Genomic DNA, 21,329 nt, shown 5'->3' with positions numbered 1-21,329 from the left:
TAAGAACTAAACCATTCTAATCCGCATCGTCAGACCAAGGGGCCCGGCATGGCCTAGCGCGTTAAGGCGTGCACTTTGTAATCTGAGAGTCGCGGGTTCGCGCCCGCGTCGCGCTAAACATGCTCGCCCTCCCAGCCGTGGGGGCGTTATAATGTGACGGTCAATCCCACTATTCGTTGGTAAAAGAGTAACCCAAGAGTTGGCGGTGGGTGGTGATGACTAGCTGCTTTCCCTCTAGTCTTACACTGCTAAATTAGGGACGGCTAACACAGATAGCCCTCGAGTAGCTTTGTGCGAAATTCCAAAACAAATAAAATTAAAAAAAAATTTTTTGCATGAACTTTGGTTGTATTTTAACCTTGATTTTTATCATATCTTGGCCTACTACAACCGAATAGAGCAACATTGCCATTCTCATTATAAGAATTTTTCTACTAATTCTGCAGAGGAAATTGTTTGTTTAGCATGATTTTAATGTTTGACTTTCAATGCAGTAACAAAAACGTACTTTATCATTTAGAAGTTAATTTAAATGGAACAACTAAAACATATTTTAGGGCAAGTGATTTTTCTTAAACACTCACAACGTGAATTTACATTGAAAATATTCATTGTTCGAATATTCAGCAGTGTCATATGTCAAAATATGTTATTTTAACCTTTATTAAAATATATGTTATTCTTACTTAAATACTTTCAATCAAATGAGTCTTACTCAGGACACAGTTCTTTTCATGTTTATCATGTTACTGTGTAGCTGACAGTAACAGTTACATATTGCAGGTTATTATGTATTTGACAGAACAATGACAGTGACACACCACGTTACTGTGTAGTCAACAGACACAATAACAACAACAATTTTATAGTATGACCATAAAACAACTTTATTATACACGAGAACGTTTATTTTTACAATGTTCTTGGTCAAAAAAATTAAGATTTTCATGTAAACAATATACACATTACAAGTACAGGGAAAATGTGCAAAGACTAGGCGCTTCTTGTCGGGAAATATACGTTATCCATGGTCTCTGTATTGTATAAATCAAGGATATATTTATATATGTAGAAAAATATAACTAGAAACTCTTTGTCCCTGATGAGCTATGATACATTTGGTTACAGAGTCAGCTCATTGAAATCTCTTCACTCACTGTTTTCGTTCATTAAATATTTAGAGGTAGAATAAGCTTATTATCTTCGGCAACGTTCAGGAAATGAAACTCACACTTGAAAGTCACAGATAGATTTTCATCACCAAACAGGCACTGTGATTGTCACATGAAACAAATTATCTACGTGGAAAATAGAACAACTACACGTTTGATAAATTGTATAAAGTTTTCGTATAGCTGTGAGAAATATACACGTAAAAAGATCATAATTCAGTTCCAAGGTGAGCACTTAATATATTGTTTCTTCGTTTTCTTCTCTTTTTCGTTTCCTTTGATACGTTTGATTTTATTTATCATGAAAGTGATCGTTGATGTAACACAATTATTTCTGAAAAGCTTTGCTTAATTAATGGTCTTCTTACAAAATAATTACATGTTTGTATTTAATTTTTCTAAATACATAAAATTTATAGTTTACCTAAAAGAAGACTAAAATCTTTATAAGATTAAGGCGAGCTTCAAAAATAACTGTTTCAATCTTAGACAGAGGACGAATTTGCAAGTTTTCAACAATTATAATAAAATTACGCATAAGCGTAGTTCCTACAGATAAATCATGGTAATATTCTTTAGTAACATATTTTTAATTGATAAATTAATAATATCCACCCAGCAAAAACATTACCAGAAAGTTCTTAAGCTAAGGTGTTATTTTAGATTAAAATCAATTGACTGGAAAATACTTCAATTTTGTAATTTTACCAACAGAAACCGTGTTATACAAAAGCTTTCTTACTTTAGAATATTTCTAAAATGTAAACAAAGAAAATACAAAACTTCGCATTTAAAAAATAAAAACACATTGCGTCACTTTTTATTTCAAACAACTTCCAAAAACAAAAAACAAAATGTAACGAACAACGTATTAATTTTATTAAGTAAACAAATTTAGTAAAATGTGAATTCATTAAAAATTAAAAGGCTTAATTGCGCAGTTAATCAAAACTTTAGATAATGCACAGAAACCAAAGGTCACATCCATATACGAAATCAATGACCTAATTACAACAAGAGACCAAAGGCCTAGAAAACATTCAAAAAGAGCCCCCAGTTATATATATGGAAAATAATTATTAATATTAAAAATAATTTTACTGGATATTTGCAAAAGTTATCAACTTAATAGCAAAAACTGCGAGATATTCCAGTTTTAAATCGTTTTTAACAATTTAGACTCAAATACGGAATTAAACAAAGGTGTAATGTTTATTTTAGAAATAATTGAAGTACTTCTTGTATATTTGCTATTAGTTTAACAATATAAGGTTAGGTCATTAACAGTCATATCAAATTATCCCGATATTTAGATTCGAATTTATGAGTGTTAACTTGATATGGAATAGTTCGTTTAGATCTAACATTTCGACATACATCTTTTTCAGTGTTTGAGAGCTATCTCTAATATTCAATCGTATTTTAAGACATTGAGTTGTGCTCATTATTACAAGTATTGATTTTCCCTTTGAACCTTGAACAAACGAACTTGCACACTTTGTTATAACTTGTAAGTTGAGAATACAAAGTTATATCTCTAAATTCTTGGCACTTTGTCCAGCAGTTTTCAATAAATATACTTTTTCGCACATAACTGACGGCTAGTCTTGTCTCCAGTAAAAAATGTCAATTTTATGATTTAGATATTTGTTTATATACACAAACTTAAAAATATTTACACAAAAGCAAAACTATACACACTCCAGCTTGGCTTTACTTTTGAAGTGTTTCAATTTACACATATTTACTACAGGTAAGGTCACTTATATTACTAAAGGTTAATTATTTTGACCTCTCTCAGTCTGGAATAATCACGCAAAGTTTATACAGCATAAAAAACGTTGTGTAAAATAGACAGAGAAAGTTCCTTGAATCGAATTTATGTTAATAATTTCTACACATGCGAGTTGTCAATATTGATATTAAAGCGTACATTCAACTGGTATCAACCCAGCTTTCGTTCTAAAAACATAAATATAACTCTACTGCACTAATAAAATCTCAAAATATATTTGACGCGTTTTTTGCGTACGTCTGGCAATTCGTGTGTATATTTTGAATTCTAACCTACATGTACACATAGCAAATAACTTCATATATCACCGTGTCATTTAAGCCTTAACAAACTTATCACATTTTCCCACATTACCCTACATTTCGTTTTAAGCTAAGACTGTATAGATTATAACACAGCAGTGCGTCAAAAGGCACACAAGGGAGTGATCACAGCCTCCAATTAAAAAGGTAACCCTGCCCCAACAAATAAATTTACGCATTTTAACTGGTCTTTAAATCTATGTTTACAGGCTACGGAAAACTAGTTGTGTTGTTTTTAATTAATTTCTGCACTTCTAGATAACATTATATTCCAGCTACGCCAATATTTCCAGTATAGTATTGTGTTTTCCTCGACATTGTGTATATATTCAAATATTTGGCCGATCATTGCAACACTTGAATGGATTTTGTTGGAGAAAAGATGAACTTGGGGTCAAACGGCGAGTTTGGGTGCGTGATGAAAGGGCTCAATGGTGGAAAAGCAGTAAGTCCTAGACTGGAAAGATGGGGAGGGAACTGGAAATGGGAAGACCCAGTCGAATAGTGAGGACTGGAGAGCGTTAATGGACTCAGTGGAGCCCAAAATGGCAAGGGCATAACTGGCGTCTTGCTTTGGGAGAGGAAAGGGCTAGCCAAAGTAACTAGAGGAGTCTGAAGTGAAGCAAATGATCCAGATGTGGGTCTTGGGCTGCTAGGAATAGGAAATATTGGCGAAGGCTTTCCCTTGAATTTACCTGTCTTATTTAATGAAATACTAACATCCCCATTTGAAGATAAGGAGTTTGATGGAGAACAAGAAGAAGAGCATGAGTCGCTGTCAGCTTCAAGCTTTTGTCTTTTTGCCGGAGAAGCAGAAGTAGATACGTTTCTTTTAGGGCTGGTCGAATCACTTCTTGATACATCGTTTTCAATGCGCCTTTTCTCATCAGATTCTCTTACTTCTGGAACAGAAAGAGTTGGACCAGTTCTACTCCAGGAATAAGGTGGATTATTCTCAACCTCATGTGACAAAGATGCTTTCTTCTCGCTGTCCTCTCGAAGATCTAGAGGTACCGTTTGGGGACAGTTTTCATCGTCAAAAAAGCTGCCAGGCGAAGTCTGACCAGAAGGAATGTAAGCTATTTTAGTCGAGCTATTGTGGAAAGCAATGGTTCCATTCTTATTAATGCTTTCCATTTTCACATGGAAAGGTATCTTATTCTCTGTCTTCACAATTTCTGGAAACGACACAAAACGATACACGAATTTTTGTCCCAAAACTTTTTTAATGATGTTCTTGTCGTAGTAATACCTAAGAGCCCGACTAAGTTTGTCGTAGTTCATGTTATGCTTGTTCTTGCGTAATCCCCAGAGACGAGCAACTTCTTCAGCATTCACTAGCTTGAATTCACCATCATTATTCGTCCACGTGATGATATGATTGTAATGGTTGCTTAGCAATAATTCCAACAAGAACTGCCATAGTGTGATATTGGTCTCCATGCCTGTTAAAAAAGAAAGAAAAAGCAACACTGATTACAAGTAGTCACAAAAAAAAGTATAATAAGTTAAAGGGAATCATAAAAATAAAAGAGGGTCCAGCAGTAAAACGATTTTATATCAACGACACTATAATAAAATACGATACTGTCCCCTTTGAAATTATTTTCCTCTAGTTAATATGTTATATCCACAATGTCACATACTTTTAGTGTTTGAGATGATAAAGGATACTTCTTTTCCAGATTTATTTTTTGAGCGTACCATCATAGAATTTTGTACAGAATTGTCCATGGCATCCACCATGAGTTGTTATACTTCAGTACAGTCGTTTGACCACAGCCAACAGAACTTTATGGCATCCTTCCTGTAGTCTGGAGAGATTATGAGAAAGTTAAAGGTTGTTATTGGATGAAACACTGAACGGGAAGCTAGCCATTAAAATCAAGCACAATCAGACAAGCAGGAAATGACGCAGATGAAATCACAGCTATATAGAGCTGTTTCATCGCATCCGGGTCGCTTCGGGCCAAGCTGAAAGGAGGTGGTAGGAATCTAAAAGTCCGACCCTCAGCAGTTAGGGGAAGTCAGTGATTAAGACTACTTGTTCCTAATGGACTTTAGTTCTGCAGCCAAAACTGAGTTCATAGTGAATACATTCTCCATCCTCATCCAAAATAATATCAGTAAACTTCCCGTGATGCATCAGGAACCGAAGTGGTGATTAAAACTTTAACAAAGTGACATATATTTCCCTCTTCTGTCTGAAACTGGATTTCTCCCTTATCTCCGTTGCGTTCATATCATAACACTACATTTCGAAAGGATGTCCGGAATTAGATTTATCAATAGAGACCGCTATGGAGAAAGGGAACGGGTCAGTAATACGTGTTTTCTTTAAACAATTTAATGGCTCAGTTTCAGACTTCAGATACTCATAGCCAACTTCTGATGACGAAAATAGCAGTCTCTCTTCCTGGTCCATTTTATCTCATTAAGACACATTTAAGAATGTCACTAGTCCTTACCAAACGTATGTTTGTAGTATTTGAATCATTTAATAAAGTTCACACTTCTATGACATTCTAAGAATGTCACTAGTCCTTACCAAACGTATGTTTGTAGTATTTGAATCATTTAATAAAGTTCACACTTCTATGACATTCTAAGAATGTCACTAGTCCTTACCAAACGTATGTTTGTAGTATTTGAATCATTTAATAAAGATCACACTTCTATGTTTTTAACCTTTTTCATCATATTCTGACTAATACACTCTTTTTCTAAATGATAACATCCCAACGATATAACCTGTAATGATATCAGCTGAAACAGTTACTTTGACACATGACTCACTACTATAGCATCGCTAACTTCCCCTAATTTATTTTCACACAAAAATATGTTGGACGAATATTAATTACACAAGTAAGTTTGTTTGGTTTGATCACAAGTTAATAATAATTAAATTACATATTACGGTTTCAACACAGAAAGTTGGTGAAATATCGGAAACCAAAAGACTCAAAGTTTTTATGTAAACATGTAAACTGTATATGTTTGTTCAAACAGTCTTTTTATGTAAACATGTAAACTGTATATGTTTGTCCAAACAGTCTTTTTAATTGGTTTATTATTGGCAAATGATTTGTAGGAGACAAAAGGTAGATCTGAAATGATAAAACTGCCAGTTCTTAAGTTATTTCAAGGACTGTTTTTCAATCGTTATGTGACTGAAATAGTAGCACTCGAATGTTCTTTTCCTTGGAAACGAGTCGCCCTGCTGGGACAATGGTAAGTCTTGGGATTTACAACACTAAAATCAGGGGTTCGATTCCCCTCGGTTGACAAAATATGTAGCCTGATGTGGCTTTGCTATAAGAAAAAATAACAAACACGTTAGAAAAGGGAACAAAGTTCAGATGCTACAACCAAGTAATAAAAACTTATGGGAAAAATACTGTGCTTCTGCAATAAAGAAAATAATTTGTATAATGAGTTGTAAGGACTTAGTTGTTATTAAGCACAAAGCTACATAGAGGGCTGTCAGTTCCTTTCCCACCACGGGTATCAAAACCAAATTTCTAGTAGTATAAATAAGAAGACATACCAAAATGTTACTAAGAGGCTTAAGAAGTAGTATTTGAAAAACAAAGCTTAAAGAAAATAAGATAAACAAAACTGACTGGATGCACACAGAAAAGAAAATTACTTGACAGGTTTTGTTCTCGAAATAAACCACATCTTGTATAGAGCAACGTATAAAAGAGCAATTGAATACTAATGCTGGTGGCCACGGCATGACCAGGTGGGTGAAGGCATTCCACTCGTAATCTTAGGATTGCGGGTTTGAATCCCCGTCGAACCAAACATGCTCACCCTTTCAGCCGTGGGGGCATTATAATGTGACGGTCAATCCCACTATTCGTTGGTAAAAGAGTAACCCAAGAGTTGGCGGTGGGTGGTGATGACTAGCTACCTTCCCTCTAGTCTTACACTGCAAAATTAGGGACGGCTATCGCAGATAGCCCTGTTGTAGCTTTGTGCGAAATTCAAAAACAAACTAATGTTGGTTATTATTCAAATATTGGTATCCAGATCTGGAACGTAATGGAAATTTTGATAATAAAAATTTTATAATAGTATATATATATACATAATATATCGAGCTAAAACTGTTGAAGTTCCAGTATCAATAAATTGTTGCAAACAACACCTCGTGGTGTTTTTTTTACAAGTTATCTTTTTCAAACGTCAACATATTTTTATTATAAAATGTAAATTTTAAATCAATTTAAACAACAGTATTTTACATAGTCGAAAATTAAGTTATTTTGTTGAAACTTGAAATTCTGTGCCATTGATACGTAAACCAAGTTAAATAAATCTTGAAAAATAATCAACTGTCAACTATTTTTCAAAATTGGCATACTTCGAAAATACTGTGGTAGCGTCGTTCTTTGTTTGGCAGGCTCTTTTAAATTATTTGGTGAAAGTAACCCATAGTCCAGTCTACGTAACGATAGCAAATTAGTTTATATCTTCCTTATTGTTTCTACAGGCTTGTACACTGTTATAACTTATAGGCTTAAGTTTATAATTGACGTTTTTTATAGAAATATTTCGCTAATGATACTTCAACTAACATGAAAAGTAAACTTACTCTTAACAGTTTCACAGCTAATCGATTCAGTAACTGAATTTACTCGATAACTAACATTGATCACATCACTGAAACTAAATCTTTACCGAACGACTAGCAGCATAGAAACTCAAAACTAAACTGACTGATTCATTGGTAGATTAATAATTGATTGGCCTACTGGTATTTACGTCTACTCTCACTCTTCTAGACACCTATCGAAGTTATTAGATTTTCGTGGCGTTATCCAAAGTATTTTAGACATTCTAGGCTTACCTTTATAAGAATTTAAATATTAATATCCTACTTCCTTCAGCTTATGGCACAGATAGTTTGTTTTTTGGAATTTCGCACAAAGCTACTTGAGGGCTATCTATGCTAGCCGTCCCTAATTTAGCAGTGTAAGACTAGAGGGAAGGCAGCTAGTCATCACCACCCACCGCCAACTCTTGGGCTACTCTGGCGCAGATAGTCTAGTTGCTTTGCATCATAAAAGGCCAAACCCACCCTCTTCTACCTAACTACTAAATTAAAAAACCCTCTTCTACCTAACAACTAAATTAAAAAACGTTTAACGTATTAGTAACAACGTAATTATAAAGAATAAACCAGATGTATAGCTAGCTGCCAGAGATAATCATTAAAACTTAACTTTTGTTCACAATGAAGGTACGGAATGAGTGTTATCTAAGCCTAAACATTTATGTGTGTATATTTTAAAAAATTCGAAATAATATAAAATAATTTTTTTAATAATATCACTACCAAGTAGTCACTGAGGCTGTCCGCAAATACATCATTATGTTAAGCTACTTTTGGAATTCGTTTATTTATGCGATAATAGATAGAAAGAAAACGTTTCAGCATAAGATATTCACTTTGTTTAAACACGTGGTTTTTAGAGTTCACCCATGGTAGTGTTCATGACGTATAAGTTCATGATACCTTGAAACAAGTATAGAGTAAATACACAGAATTGGTATTTCTCATGAAAAGACCAAAGATTCATATGTGAGGGCTTTCTTAAGTTTGTATTTGTAACTAAGAAATTGTGGAAACTTGGTTCACAAAGGTTTTTTTTTTTCTTGTTTCATAATGGGAATATGGTAATATTTACACCAGCTTCAGTTAAGAGTAATACCTTGTGTGCATTACCTGAACAACTTTATCACGAAACCATATAAGTTAACTACTCTTACAGTCGTTATTAATTATTTGAGCCACGAGTATTGGGTGTTTCAAAATTTTAACCATAATTGAGACATTCAGCGAAAGAGGAAAGAACAGGACATCCCGCTGAAAATGGCGTCATATTTAATCCATGAAATTAATAAAGTTCGAGTTATTTAGCGCTGAACGATGCAAACTGAAATAACGCCTTTAAATAAATTATTGTTTAAAACAAATAAACGAGCCAAACAAATTCTAGAATTTTGCAAGCATTAAACTTACACTTTAAGAATATAAAATGTAGGGTGTGATGAATAATGCATGGCCTAGTAGTTTATGTTTCGAACTTTGGATCAACAAGTCCAAGTTCGAACACATGGAACGCCGCTAGATCAATTACGCCCTGTAAAAAGTGGACCTGTCATACATGTAACAGATATTCTTATTCGGTTAAAAGGGCAACACTATCTGGTTGACCTCTCATTGGTCAGGAGTTCTAAATAGGGACAACTATGCCTGAAGTTTGTAGTTTCTCACCTGTTCCTTTAGTGTGTCGAAAATAATACAACTAAAACGTAGTAGATTAATGATGGTTGAACTTACCGACAATACATTTTATATATTAAGTTAGAACCAGCAACAAGGAAACCACACAGAGAGCTCTTGCACTCGGATATTTTGTACCACTACCAGGACCCTCATAGCTTAAAAATGTATCTCAGAATGGCTGGTATGGGTACTATCACTTTTATTGATAAGCAGAGAACAACGTTTCGACCTTCCTAGGTCATTTTCAGGTTAACAAAGAAAGATTGCAACTGATCGTTGCTGGACACGTGTCTTAGGAACGATAGTATAAAGGGATATGGGATTGTAGGGGGCGTTGCGGTTGTATGTCAGGTTATTAATTAGAATATATATAAAGGTGTTCCTTTATATTGGTTTAATTTTGATTTTAGTTGCTCTATAATTAGTTGCTTCTTCAATTTTGTGTTTGTTTATATTTGTTTCCCTACTTAGTATCTGGGAGTTTTCTATGGTTATGTTGTGTTTGCTTGATATGTAGTGTTCAAAAACGTGTGAAGGTGCTTTTTTGTGTTCCTTGAATCTGGTTTCCATTTTTCTCCTTGTTTGTCCAATGTAGAAGTAGTGGTAGTTTTTACATTGTATTTTATAAATTATGTTGGTATCGTGTTTGTCAGAGTAATTTTTACATAGTATGGATTTTAGTTTTGTACCTGGTTTTTAAAAAAAAAAAATGGTGTTTACTGGAATGTTGTGTTTTGTTATAAGTTTTTACAAATGTTAGTTATTTTTTCTCATTAATGGCAGGAACATATGGTATGCAGCAGTATAAGATTTTGTAGTTTGTTGTATCTTGGGATTTACTATTATTTGTTTGTTGTTGGTCTAGGTGTGTGCGTATAATTTTTCCACGGTTTCTGGAGGAAATATGTTGATGTTGATGAAGTGTTGTTTTATTTTGTTTATTTCATCGTTAATTTTATCAGGTGAACATAGTTTTGTGGCTGTGTTAATTTGGTTTCTCAATATGTTGAGTTATTGTTTTGTTTCAGAGAATGTACAATCTTGTATGGGTGATTTTTCTGTGAATTTCTGTTTTGAATTGTGTATCAGTTCTAGTGATCTTGAGGTTAAGAAATGCTATGTGGCTAGTTTTTTTGGGGTTTTTTCCTGTTCACAGGTGAACTTAATGTTAGGGTGTATCGAGTTAACGTGATTGAAAAAACTAAGTGTGTGTTGTGTAGACTTGAATCCAGCAATTGTATCATCAACATACCTGACCCAGTATAGTGGTAAGTGTAAGGCTGAATTGTATCATCAACATACCTGACCCAGTATAGTGGTAAGTGTAAGGCTGAATTGTATCATCAACATACCTGACCCAGTATAGTGGTAAGTGTAAGGCTGAATTGTATCATCAACATACCTGACCCAGTATAGTGGTAAGTGTAAGGCTGAATTATATCATCAACATACCTGACCCAGTATAGTGGTAAGTGTAAGGCTGAATTGTATCATCAACATACCTGACCCAGTATAGTGGTAAGTGTAAGGCTGAATTGTATCATCAACATACCTGACTCAGTATAGTGGTAAGTGTAAGGCTGAATTGTATCATCAACATACCTGACCCAGTATAGTGGTAAGTGTAAGGCTGAATTGTATCATCAACATACCTGACCCAGTATAGTGGTAAGTGTAAGGCTGAATTGTATCATCAACATACCTGACCCAGTATAGCGGTAAGTGTAAGGCTGAATTGTATCATCAACATACCTGACCCAGTATAGTGGTAAGTGTAAGGCTGAATTGATCTCTTGAGATTCAGTCTGTGTCGTAAAAATCTTGGCTAGAACTGGTGACATGGGATTCCCCATACTAAGTCCATTTATTTGTAGGTAGTTTTGGTTATTGAACATAAAATTATTTTTAGTGGTAGTGAATTCTATCAGGGTTGTTAAGTGGTTGCTGGGGACGTGTATCAATGGGCTGGAGTCTTGGATATAATGTTTTAAAGTTATCTTGTAGGCTTCAGTTGTTGAAACTTCTGTGAAGAGAGAGATTACATTGAAACTGGCCATTACGTGTTTATGATTTAGTTGATTAAAAATAGGTTTAAAGTTAAGAGAGTCTTTGAAAATTCCCACACTATATATTTACCAAGTTTGTAGTTAAATGATTCGTAGGTTAACATTATAGGTCATAGTTAACAATCAGGTTTGTGAGGTGTGGGGGTGCCGTATAATGGTGATGTACGTGAGTCGGTCTTTGGGAAGTAAGAATAAATTTTTTCTTAGATTGTGTTGGTTTCTTTCATTTGTAGTAGTATTTTGTTTAATTGGTTTTCGTGTGTTTTTATTGGATTTGTGTTTAGTAGTTTAAATTTGTTTGTATCTGATAAGATGTTGTTCATTTTTTGAATGCCTTTATCTGCTTTTAAAATTTTGATGTTGTTGTCTTGTTTAAAGTTGTTTATAGAATTAATGTTATAGTTATAATAAACACAGATGAAAACATTCAAAACATGAACAATATCTTATCAGATACAAACAAATTTAAACTACTAAACACAAATCCAACCAAAACTTTTTAGCAATAGAAGTGTTAATACCTATACCAGCCATTCTGAGATACATTTTTATTTCATGTAGTATTTCTCGTCATCAAGCATCATGGCTTAACTTATCGAAACTACACCAACAACATTAGTGTAAGACCAGAAACAAAGGAAACCCCACAGAGTTCTTGCACGCGGGTATTTTTCGGCTAACAGTGATCAATCAGAATGACCTGTGTCTTATTGATCTTACTCTACACACCAGTTTTGTGTTTTTGTTGTTGTTGTTTGTTGGGTTTGTTTTGTTGTTGTTGTTGTTTTTTTTTTTTGGGGGGCTGACACAATTAAATCTGTCACTATTAAGCTCTGCATCTCTTTCCTTGAAGGAAGCTAGAATTTGTGTTTTCTGTGTTGCCAAAATTTGCATTGTTTCAGACCAGATATTCACTTTGGTTAATGCATGGCATGACTAGGTGGGTTAAGGCGGTCGACTCGTAATCTGCTGGTCACGGATTCGAATCTCCGTCGCACCAAACATGCTCACCCTTTCAGCCGTGGGGGCGTTATAATATGACGGTCAATCTCAATATTCGTTGGTGAAAGAGTAGCCCAAGAATTGGCGGTGAGTGGTGATGACTAGCTGCCTTCCCTCTGGTCTTACACTGCTAAATTAGGGACGGCTAGCACAGGTAGCCCTCGAGTAGCTTTGTGCGAAATTCAAAAACACACAAACACAAAAACACACAGAGACGACTAGCGCAGATAGCCCTCGTGTAGCTTTGCGCGAAATTAAAAACAAACAAACAACTTTTTCAAAACACATGCCGAATTTCAGCATACAGTATACACATGGTAACCGGCGCATATTCTAAGAGTGACTGCATTGAACCGTGAAATTGCCTGGAACTATTACAGTGAAGACATGGTGTTAACACTTAGGTTTAAACTGTTATTACTCATGTAATTATTCCATATTCGTTTAGAATGAAACCTTAAACACTAGTTTACACGCTTCTTTAATATACACTTTAAAGCTTAAATTGGGTACATTTGTTTATTATTTTCACATCATATTTTATTTGCGGGAGAAGTGTTCAAACCAAGTGTTCGTAGTTAAGCGTAAAAAACGAATAATAGAAAAAATTGTGTGTCCTCGTTTTTATTTCTCTAGGAAACAAAGATTTCTAAACATTTATATATTATAGTATGTGGACGTAAATGTTGCACACTGTTATTTGTTAGTGGGTTTATACGTTGGTTGTTTTGTTTTAAGTAAAGTTACACAAATAAAATATTTGTATTGTATCCTCGGCTGTGAATGATCCTAGTCCCCTGAGCGTTACAGATTATCTTTGGGCCATCTGGAGCCAGAACAATAAACTTATCATTATTATCTCATCGTGTCTTTGATAGAAAGTAAATTAGGAAACAGTCTTACGTAAGCCCACATTTCTAATGATACTACAAACTGGTTTCATGAAATTTAACAACCAACTTTGCCCACCTACAGTGTAAAGCGAGACAGGGTTACTAAACAAAATCAAAATCAAACGAAGAGGGCTGTATGAACTGTTTTAAAATGGTCTCCAAGTCCAACATTCATCGGCTGTTCTATCCTTACATTTGCCTTTGGCATGTCCTAACAAACATCACAATGTTTTGTTTACAACGTCCATTTCGGCGCATAGTTATTTGTGCCTTTGCTGCAAGGTTAACATAAAAGGCAAGGTCTGAGTCTTTGCTATTTCGTGACCTGTGCTAAACGACATTTAGAACGAAAGGGCTTAAATAAGTTTTAAGCTTATACAGAGAAAAACCTACGTTTTATAATGTTAGCAAAATTTTAACAACGATAGATATGTATGTTTGAACAGGCGTGGAAAAATCTTCAACAGAAGATACCACATTGTGGCGTGGAGCAGAGCGATGCAGTTCACCAATCAGAAGTGTATGTACACAAATATTCTGCAATGTACTTACTTGTGAGCCTTAGGAAAGAACCCCGATGAAAAGAAACACATTAGAAGTATATTTTTCTTATTTAAGGGCAATGAAACGTTTAACTTACCACTGACGAAGGAAGGTTTAACTTCTGAAATCACTCGTTTATCAGATTTATTTGTTTATGTTTTTCTTCATCATAAATGAACCAAAGTTGGAACGTTTTTGATTACAGTTTACATATTTTAAAAGAACTCTGTCACAAAGACAGTTGTGTGACCTTTGTTTGTATTTTTAAAATATTGTTTAAAATTTAGCCAACAGGGGGCAATGATTTTGTTTTGTAAGTTTTATTTAACAATGTCGCTATATCAAACCATTTTGATAGGACGGCCTTTTTTCCCGTTAAAAATGTCATTATTAATATTGTATCGTGATCATAATTGCATAGCTTCAAACTTAACGTATATATATTATGTATGCCGACTTTAATGTGTCCGAAAAAGTTCGTGTTATCTAGATGAAATTATGAACTCTGATGCGACAATTACCCGGTTCCGAAAGGTTTATTTAAATAGATAATTTGTTCTTAAAACTAATAACTCTAACCAACACAACAGCGCTAACGTGAAGAAACCACAGAGCGGCTGAAAGATAATTACACGTGGGCACGTTTTCAACCATTCTATATCTACGCTAAGATGCGCATGTCTGTTCGTCAGTTGTTCACATGTGATGATCTGCATGTACTAGTTGGACATCTACACATGTAACGCTAGAGCACTACAATAAAGTTGTTTCAGTTTATTGTTTAAACGTGACAAGCTCCCATGCGCCTGTGTGCTTCACAGCCTCGAGTCTAGCACTACACCACAATGTGGTAACTACATGTATAACATCATGTGACAGTTAAGAAAAAAAAAAAATTCATGTTTCATGCATACCTAATCACCTTAAATTGAGACCCGTATTTGATACTGTGGTAGAGCTAATCCCGTTGTGTTTGGATCATCTTCCGTATTACAGGTGTTACGCTTAGAAACAGTTAATTGTGTATGCTTGTAATTTAACAACATTCAAACTGTACTGAAACCCAAATACATTTTCCTTTATTACTATCAACTCTTTCTTCAATTAAGACAGTGATGTAAAATATGGATTGAATTTATAAGTTTCATATAACATTAACTAACATACAATAGCATAAACAATGGCTTCAATGGATTAAAAACATTTTCACTAATATAACATTTTTCGTTGTCTGTGCCATTTGTCAACGTGCAAAAATTTTCGAGTTTAGTTCATATACACTTAATCGTTAGGCATGTTTACACTACGAGATGTAATAAATATAGTGTGTGTGTGTGTGTGTGTGTGTGTTTTTTGTATAGCAAAGCCACAAAGGGCTATCTGCTCAGCCCACCGAGGGAAATCGAACTCCTGATTTTAGCGTTGTAAATCCGGAGGCATACCGCTGTACTAGCGGGGGGCAATAAATATAGTTTAAAAACTTGACACTACGTAGTGAAATTTACAAATTTTTATGCCAAAAATTTGTAATCTCTTTAACTAGTATGGATACATTAAACAATCAATATATTTATTAGTTGGTGAACTTAGTTCTTTAAGGATTGTGCAGTTTTTCTAACACTAATATTGACTCTGTAGAGTATTTTAAATATTTTCCGTTAACAGTTTTACAGTGATGGTATTTTCTTAAATTATTATGTCTATTGATATATTGCCCAACAATGTAGCATGACCATTGATCGATCCAGTTGTTGTTTTCATCATAAGCCTTCTTGTTCGTAACCCTAACAACTGGGTATTTAAAACAACTGCTATTAATGTAGTCGAACAAACAACTGAAACTTTATACGTATAAATATTCTTTGTTTGTTTGTTTTTTTTAATTTTGCGCAAAGCTACTCGAGGGCTCTCTGCGCTAGCCGTCCCTAATTTAGACTAGTCCTTAATGTAAGACTAGAGGGTAGGCAAGCTAGTCATCATCACCCACCGCCACCCAGGCCTATAAATATTGTTCTACTAGTTTCGTAAAGTTATCGGTTTGCCATGCGCAAAGGTAGAACACGGCAAGGCCCGGCATGGCCAGGTGGTTAGGGCGCTCGACTCGTAATCCGAGGGTCGCGGGTTCGAATTCCAGTCATACCAAATATACTCACCCTTTCAACTGTGGGGGAGTTATAATGTAACGTTTAATCCCACTATTCGTTGGTAAGAGAGTAGCTCAAGAGTTGGCGGTGGTGGTGATGATTAGCCTTTCCCTCTAGTCTTACCCTGTTAAATTAGGGACAGCTAGCGCAGATAGCCCTTGTGTAACTTTGCACGAAATTCAAAAATAAACAAACAAGCAAGAACACGGCAAACAGAGAATAAAAATAATAGAAAAGGTAGAACTGAAAAACTATTATCTTACGTTTCACAAAAGTTTTGGAAAGAAATATATACTAAATTCTAATGTATCTGAGTCTGGAACACAATGAGGAATGAAGCATATATCTTACGCAATCTTTAAGACAAGTATGACGCCACTAGCCTCTAGAGTACTGAGCCTGGTGACGTAACAGCTTTGATTGCTCATAAGTATGAAATCAATGTAAAGGTGTCAAAATGAGATGTACGAAGTTTTGCATATACTAAGCCTAGTTGCTTGAGGAATTAAAAAATCGTTCGTTGTATTCTATCCGATAATTCTAACTGTTGTGTTTTCTTTTACAAATATGTATATACATGAATGCTCCTTGTATCCAGTTAATTTCTTGGATTAATATTCAAAACAATACATTAACAGTAGCATATTCTTGAAGTAGTCTTCTCCTAATATTAATAGTAAAGCGAATGACTTTACCTTCAGTGATCCAGTAACACGCTGTAAATCTGTCGCTATTTTACCTAACTTAAGAAGTTCTTCTATTCCATATCAAAACATAAATAAAAATAACTGGCAATTTAACAATTCTAATATGTGTAGTGTAGTTTAGGTTGTAAACAACTGTAAATTTTTGGGGACACTAAACAAATCATTAAAGTTTATAAGTCACTGATTCGTAAACAGGATTTTCGATACTTGGTTGTGTCTGTTTTTAAATCAGCCTCTCTAACCAAAAATCCTGGATTTACCACTGATTAGCGTACCACAACGTGGACCCGAGGATCTATGGTTCGCGTCTCAACATCGTAAAATGTCACGCTATGTGGCAGAGAGTGCGTTATAAGTGTGACGATCAAATTTCTCTAGTTAATTAGAGTAGACCAAACATGGTGGTGAGTGCTTTGACCAGTTGACTTCCTTCCAGCTTAACAGTTCAAAATTAAGGTTGACTAGCCCAGATAGCTTTAAACGAGCGTCTCAAACAAGCAAAGAATACATAACATTTCAGTAAGTAGTAAACAAAGCGTTTAATTATAAAAATCCCAAAGTTATTGTCTCGTATCGAACAACCAAATTCAGAAAGGTAGTGTAAAAGCCCGTTTTCCTTCTCACCATGTTTCAATGCAAAAGTATTGCTTCCTCCCTTCTACATTTTCTGATGGTATTTTCAAAATACATTGCAGACAGCATGTTGACCAATTTTTTAAACCATAGAGGACGCTCTCTGTCGTATTCTACAAAAGGGTATTTTAGACAAACCAATGCAGTTTGTTAGTTCTTCAAAGAAATTATAACAAAAATATGGAAGAACATTATTTGAGCAAACTGGAGAAATAAAATATAAATTTTCAATATTTAGTGGAAAATGTAAACTTCTTTACTCATAGACTTACAAGTTGGTTTGTATCGCCATTCATCTGTGCAAACTCTTATTTGACAAAGGTTTGTGTGTGTATATCTTCTTAAAGTCGGAGAAACTCTGATCCGTTTGTCACCAAACCAGGCGCGTATTCTTAAGTGCCCCTGAGAAGGGACAAAACGGGTTGGATTGAATGTTACGTGTACGTGAGCTAGTATACGGGAATTTATTTTGGAATATTGCATTTGATGCGTTTCAGTTAAAAGCAGCTGTAAGCGTAATTGAAAAATTACTTCACTCTGTGAACTTATATGTGTTTATTTTTCATTCACGCAAGCACGAAAAATAAAATACGGTAATTTGTATACAATGACTCACGTGTATGTGTTTATTTAAACACATTCGTGACAGTTAATTCAGCTTATGTTTCATTTTGTTTGTTTGTTTGGAATTAAGCTCAAAGCTATACAATGGGCTGTCTGTGCTCTGCCCACCACGGATATCGAAACCCGGTTTTCAGCTGATTGAGTCCGCTGACATACCACTGTGCCATTGTGGGGCCTTATGTTTAGTAATTAATAAATAACACATTAGTGTAAATCATGTGGAAAATGGCGCTGCAAGAAATTTGTTACGTCACACAACACAGTTATCACACAAATAACGAAGAGTAGAAGGGTTAGTCACAAAACTCATCTATGATGTTTATCTGTGTGTAACAGAGCAGTAAACTATAAACTGTTTGCACAAATCTTGAAAATATCAGCACATTTCCTGAGATAAACAAATGTATAATATAATGTTGAAGAACCAAGTTACAATTTCTCTCGTACTATCAAAGCTGAGCGGTGATAGTCCAACTATTACATGTTATTAGTTCAGTTAGGCCTGTTGGATGAGAGCTGTAATTTAGAAGCTGTACGTCAGAAAGAATGGAATAATACCTAACTGCAAAGCCGAAATATAACCATCTAGATTCGTGGTTTTCAATCTGTGGGTCGTATCGTCGACAAATAAGGAAACACGACACGTAATACAATCGATTATGCAGAAACTATTTCTTAAGATGTTGCTATTTAACCACCTAACTTAGTTTCTACAATATTTATCAAAAACATATGCATAATTGAATGTAATTACAAGGTTTGAGTATCACGGTTGACTTAGAGCGCTAAAATCCGGGGTTCGATTTCGTGCGATGGTGACAGCAGATAGCGTACTGTGAAGTTGCTCTAAATATAAAAAGAATTTGATATTTAAAAAATACGTGGGATCTGACAAATTGGAGAGGAGAAATCTTTACAATAAAAAATACGATGAGATGCTCATATACGAGTACTTATAACTTAAAAACACACATTTCTTCTAATATTTCAAGTACACAAAAATAATTTATAATTATCTGATGAACCTTACAAGTGATTTTAGACTCGCGTAGTTGTTTCCCTTTAATAACATAGCTTCAGGGAAGGCTACAAAAACAGAGCAAGGACGCCTTAAACTTTATCAGTCAGCACCTGTGCTCAGAAAAACGCAACCACGTGACAATCACCAAAACAATCTGTTTAGCTTCCCCAGACTTTTAACTTTTTTGTAGCCTTTTACTTCAGCAATGAAAAAATATATATACGTATTACAGAGAACAGATAATGTACTTGCCGTGTGAAATTACAATTGTCTCTTTTTCTTCTAACTGCATGAAAACTCCGCTTCTCGTAAGGCTGATTCTGTTCCTGAGTTCAGAGTACCCAAGATTCAAGGTAGTTTCTGCAAAACTCGGGGTCCTTACAAGGCGATAAGTGCTCGCTGAGAGAAACCTGTGGTTGACTGTAGCTCAGTAAATCCGCTGCCACTCGTTCAGCAATAACTGAGCTCTGGCCTGGCCAGATTTCCAGTTCCGGCTTCTTGTCAGGCTAAAACATGCCTTCTCTGGACAACCGCCGTCAGCACCACACGCCAGCCGACGACCTCGCGTGACCGCAAACCCAGAATGTGACTGATGAGCACCAAACCTCACACGCTTCTCTTCAGGGGAGAGTGGCGCGTGCGTCTTGCCTTGTTTTCTGTAGCATGTGGTTTAAGTTTGTTGGTTGTTTTACTGTGTTTACAGTAGAATTTCCAGGATACGTCATGCAGGTTAATCAGGAAAAAAAAAAACACATTAGACTGACCTACTTTCACTTCCGTCTCACCAATAACTTCCACGTTCTTTTATGATTTGAGAAATATCCTTAAAAATGAACTTGTCAGAACAAAGAATAACGTGTAATGAAAAAATTCGTGTCTTATGGCCTTATTAAGGGTAATGATGAGCCAAGGACTTAGTTCTTTGGAGTACTTTTTTTCCACCTTCTCGCAGTGCAATAGACGCGTTTCACGCTTGAGACGTTACGAAGCTTTAAAACAGATGGTTGCAATAGCTTCAATTTATGTAAAGGGAGGGAGTGGAGAACAAGGACGATGTGGCGTGTTGTCACTTCCGGATTTCTTACAAACTTCGTAACGGATAATACATGCGTTCAAGCTATTGGACAGATATAACTATAACGACGGGCGCTCACGAGATTCCTAATATATTCCTGTTTTGAGAGTGTGTGTTTTTTAAAATATATATATTGATAGTTAATTATAAATTGAGGTCAAACAAATATACTTTCAGTAAGATAAAAAAAATTTAAAACGAAGCAGTCAATTATTTCGATCGGCCGTAACACATGAAGGCGATGATAGATTTGTTGAAAACACCATTCGTCGGCGCCATGTGTAGATCTTTACATCCGGGTTATGGAAGAGGTCACCAACACATATGACTAAGCTAAAATCCGATCAGAGACAACATAATTCAAGAATCTGTGTTAAGACAAATTAATACCAATAGAGAAATAACAAGCTCATTGCTATAAGATTTATATATAATCAATGATTAGTTCATAAGAATAGCAAAAGCTCTTTAATAAAAATGCAACTTTATAACCTATATCTTGCTAAAAAAAAGGAACAGAATTATTGGCACTCAAGTGTTGGTTTCTGTGGATCGTTTATGCTTTTCATCATACGTTTGTGGCCATACATGGCCAGGTGGTCAGAGTAATCTGAGGGTCGCGGGTTCGAATCCTCTTCCCACCAAGCATGTTCGCCATAATGCAGCTGTCAATCGCACAATACTTTAGTAAAAGAGTAGCCCAAAAGTTGGTGGTGGGTGGTAATGACCAGCTGCTTTCTCTCTAGTCTTACACTGCTAAATTAGGGACGATAAACGCAGATAGCTCTCGTGTAGCTTTGCGTAAAATCCAAAAAGAAACATCATATGTATCTAACTTTTCAAAGAGCGTTAATTAAAAGTGATTTTAATATAGCCCAGTAAATCCTGAACTCAAAAGCTTATTTTGTAGACCTTGAAATAACTTGTGCAAAACGTTTTACGGAGCAGCAACGTAATACGGTATGACATGTATGTATCTTTTTTACAAGACTCATAACGTGTCGCAAAGCCCTTATAGTTAGGGCTATCTGCACTAACCGTCCATAATTTA

The 21,329-nt window shown here is 35.1% G+C and overlaps 1 protein-coding gene across 5 annotated transcripts in view; it reads right to left on the bottom strand.

The window, feature by feature from the left end:
* Positions 1-861: 861 nt before the first annotated feature.
* LOC143253007 (uncharacterized) overlaps positions 862-21,329 on the bottom strand; it is a 34,356-nt gene continuing 13,888 nt past the window's right edge. For 2 of the 5 annotated variants that reach the window (XM_076506038.1, XM_076506039.1), the window contains exon 3: positions 862-4,714. In XM_076506038.1, the coding sequence (XP_076362153.1) occupies positions 3,615-4,714 (1,100 nt within the window). In that variant the 3' untranslated portion in view covers positions 862-3,614. Of the gene's footprint in view, positions 4,715-4,915; positions 5,128-19,455; positions 20,429-21,329 lie in introns of those variants that run through there. The other 3 variants (XM_076506042.1, XM_076506043.1, XM_076506040.1) reach the window with 3 other exon arrangements.

This window comes from Tachypleus tridentatus, chromosome 6, assembly GCF_004210375.1.
Source record: "Tachypleus tridentatus isolate NWPU-2018 chromosome 6, ASM421037v1, whole genome shotgun sequence".
In the NCBI taxonomy this organism is placed as follows: domain Eukaryota; kingdom Metazoa; phylum Arthropoda; class Merostomata; order Xiphosura; family Limulidae; genus Tachypleus; species Tachypleus tridentatus.
Note: the sequence above shows the minus strand (reverse complement) of the source record. Positions and strands in the feature narration are given on the sequence as shown.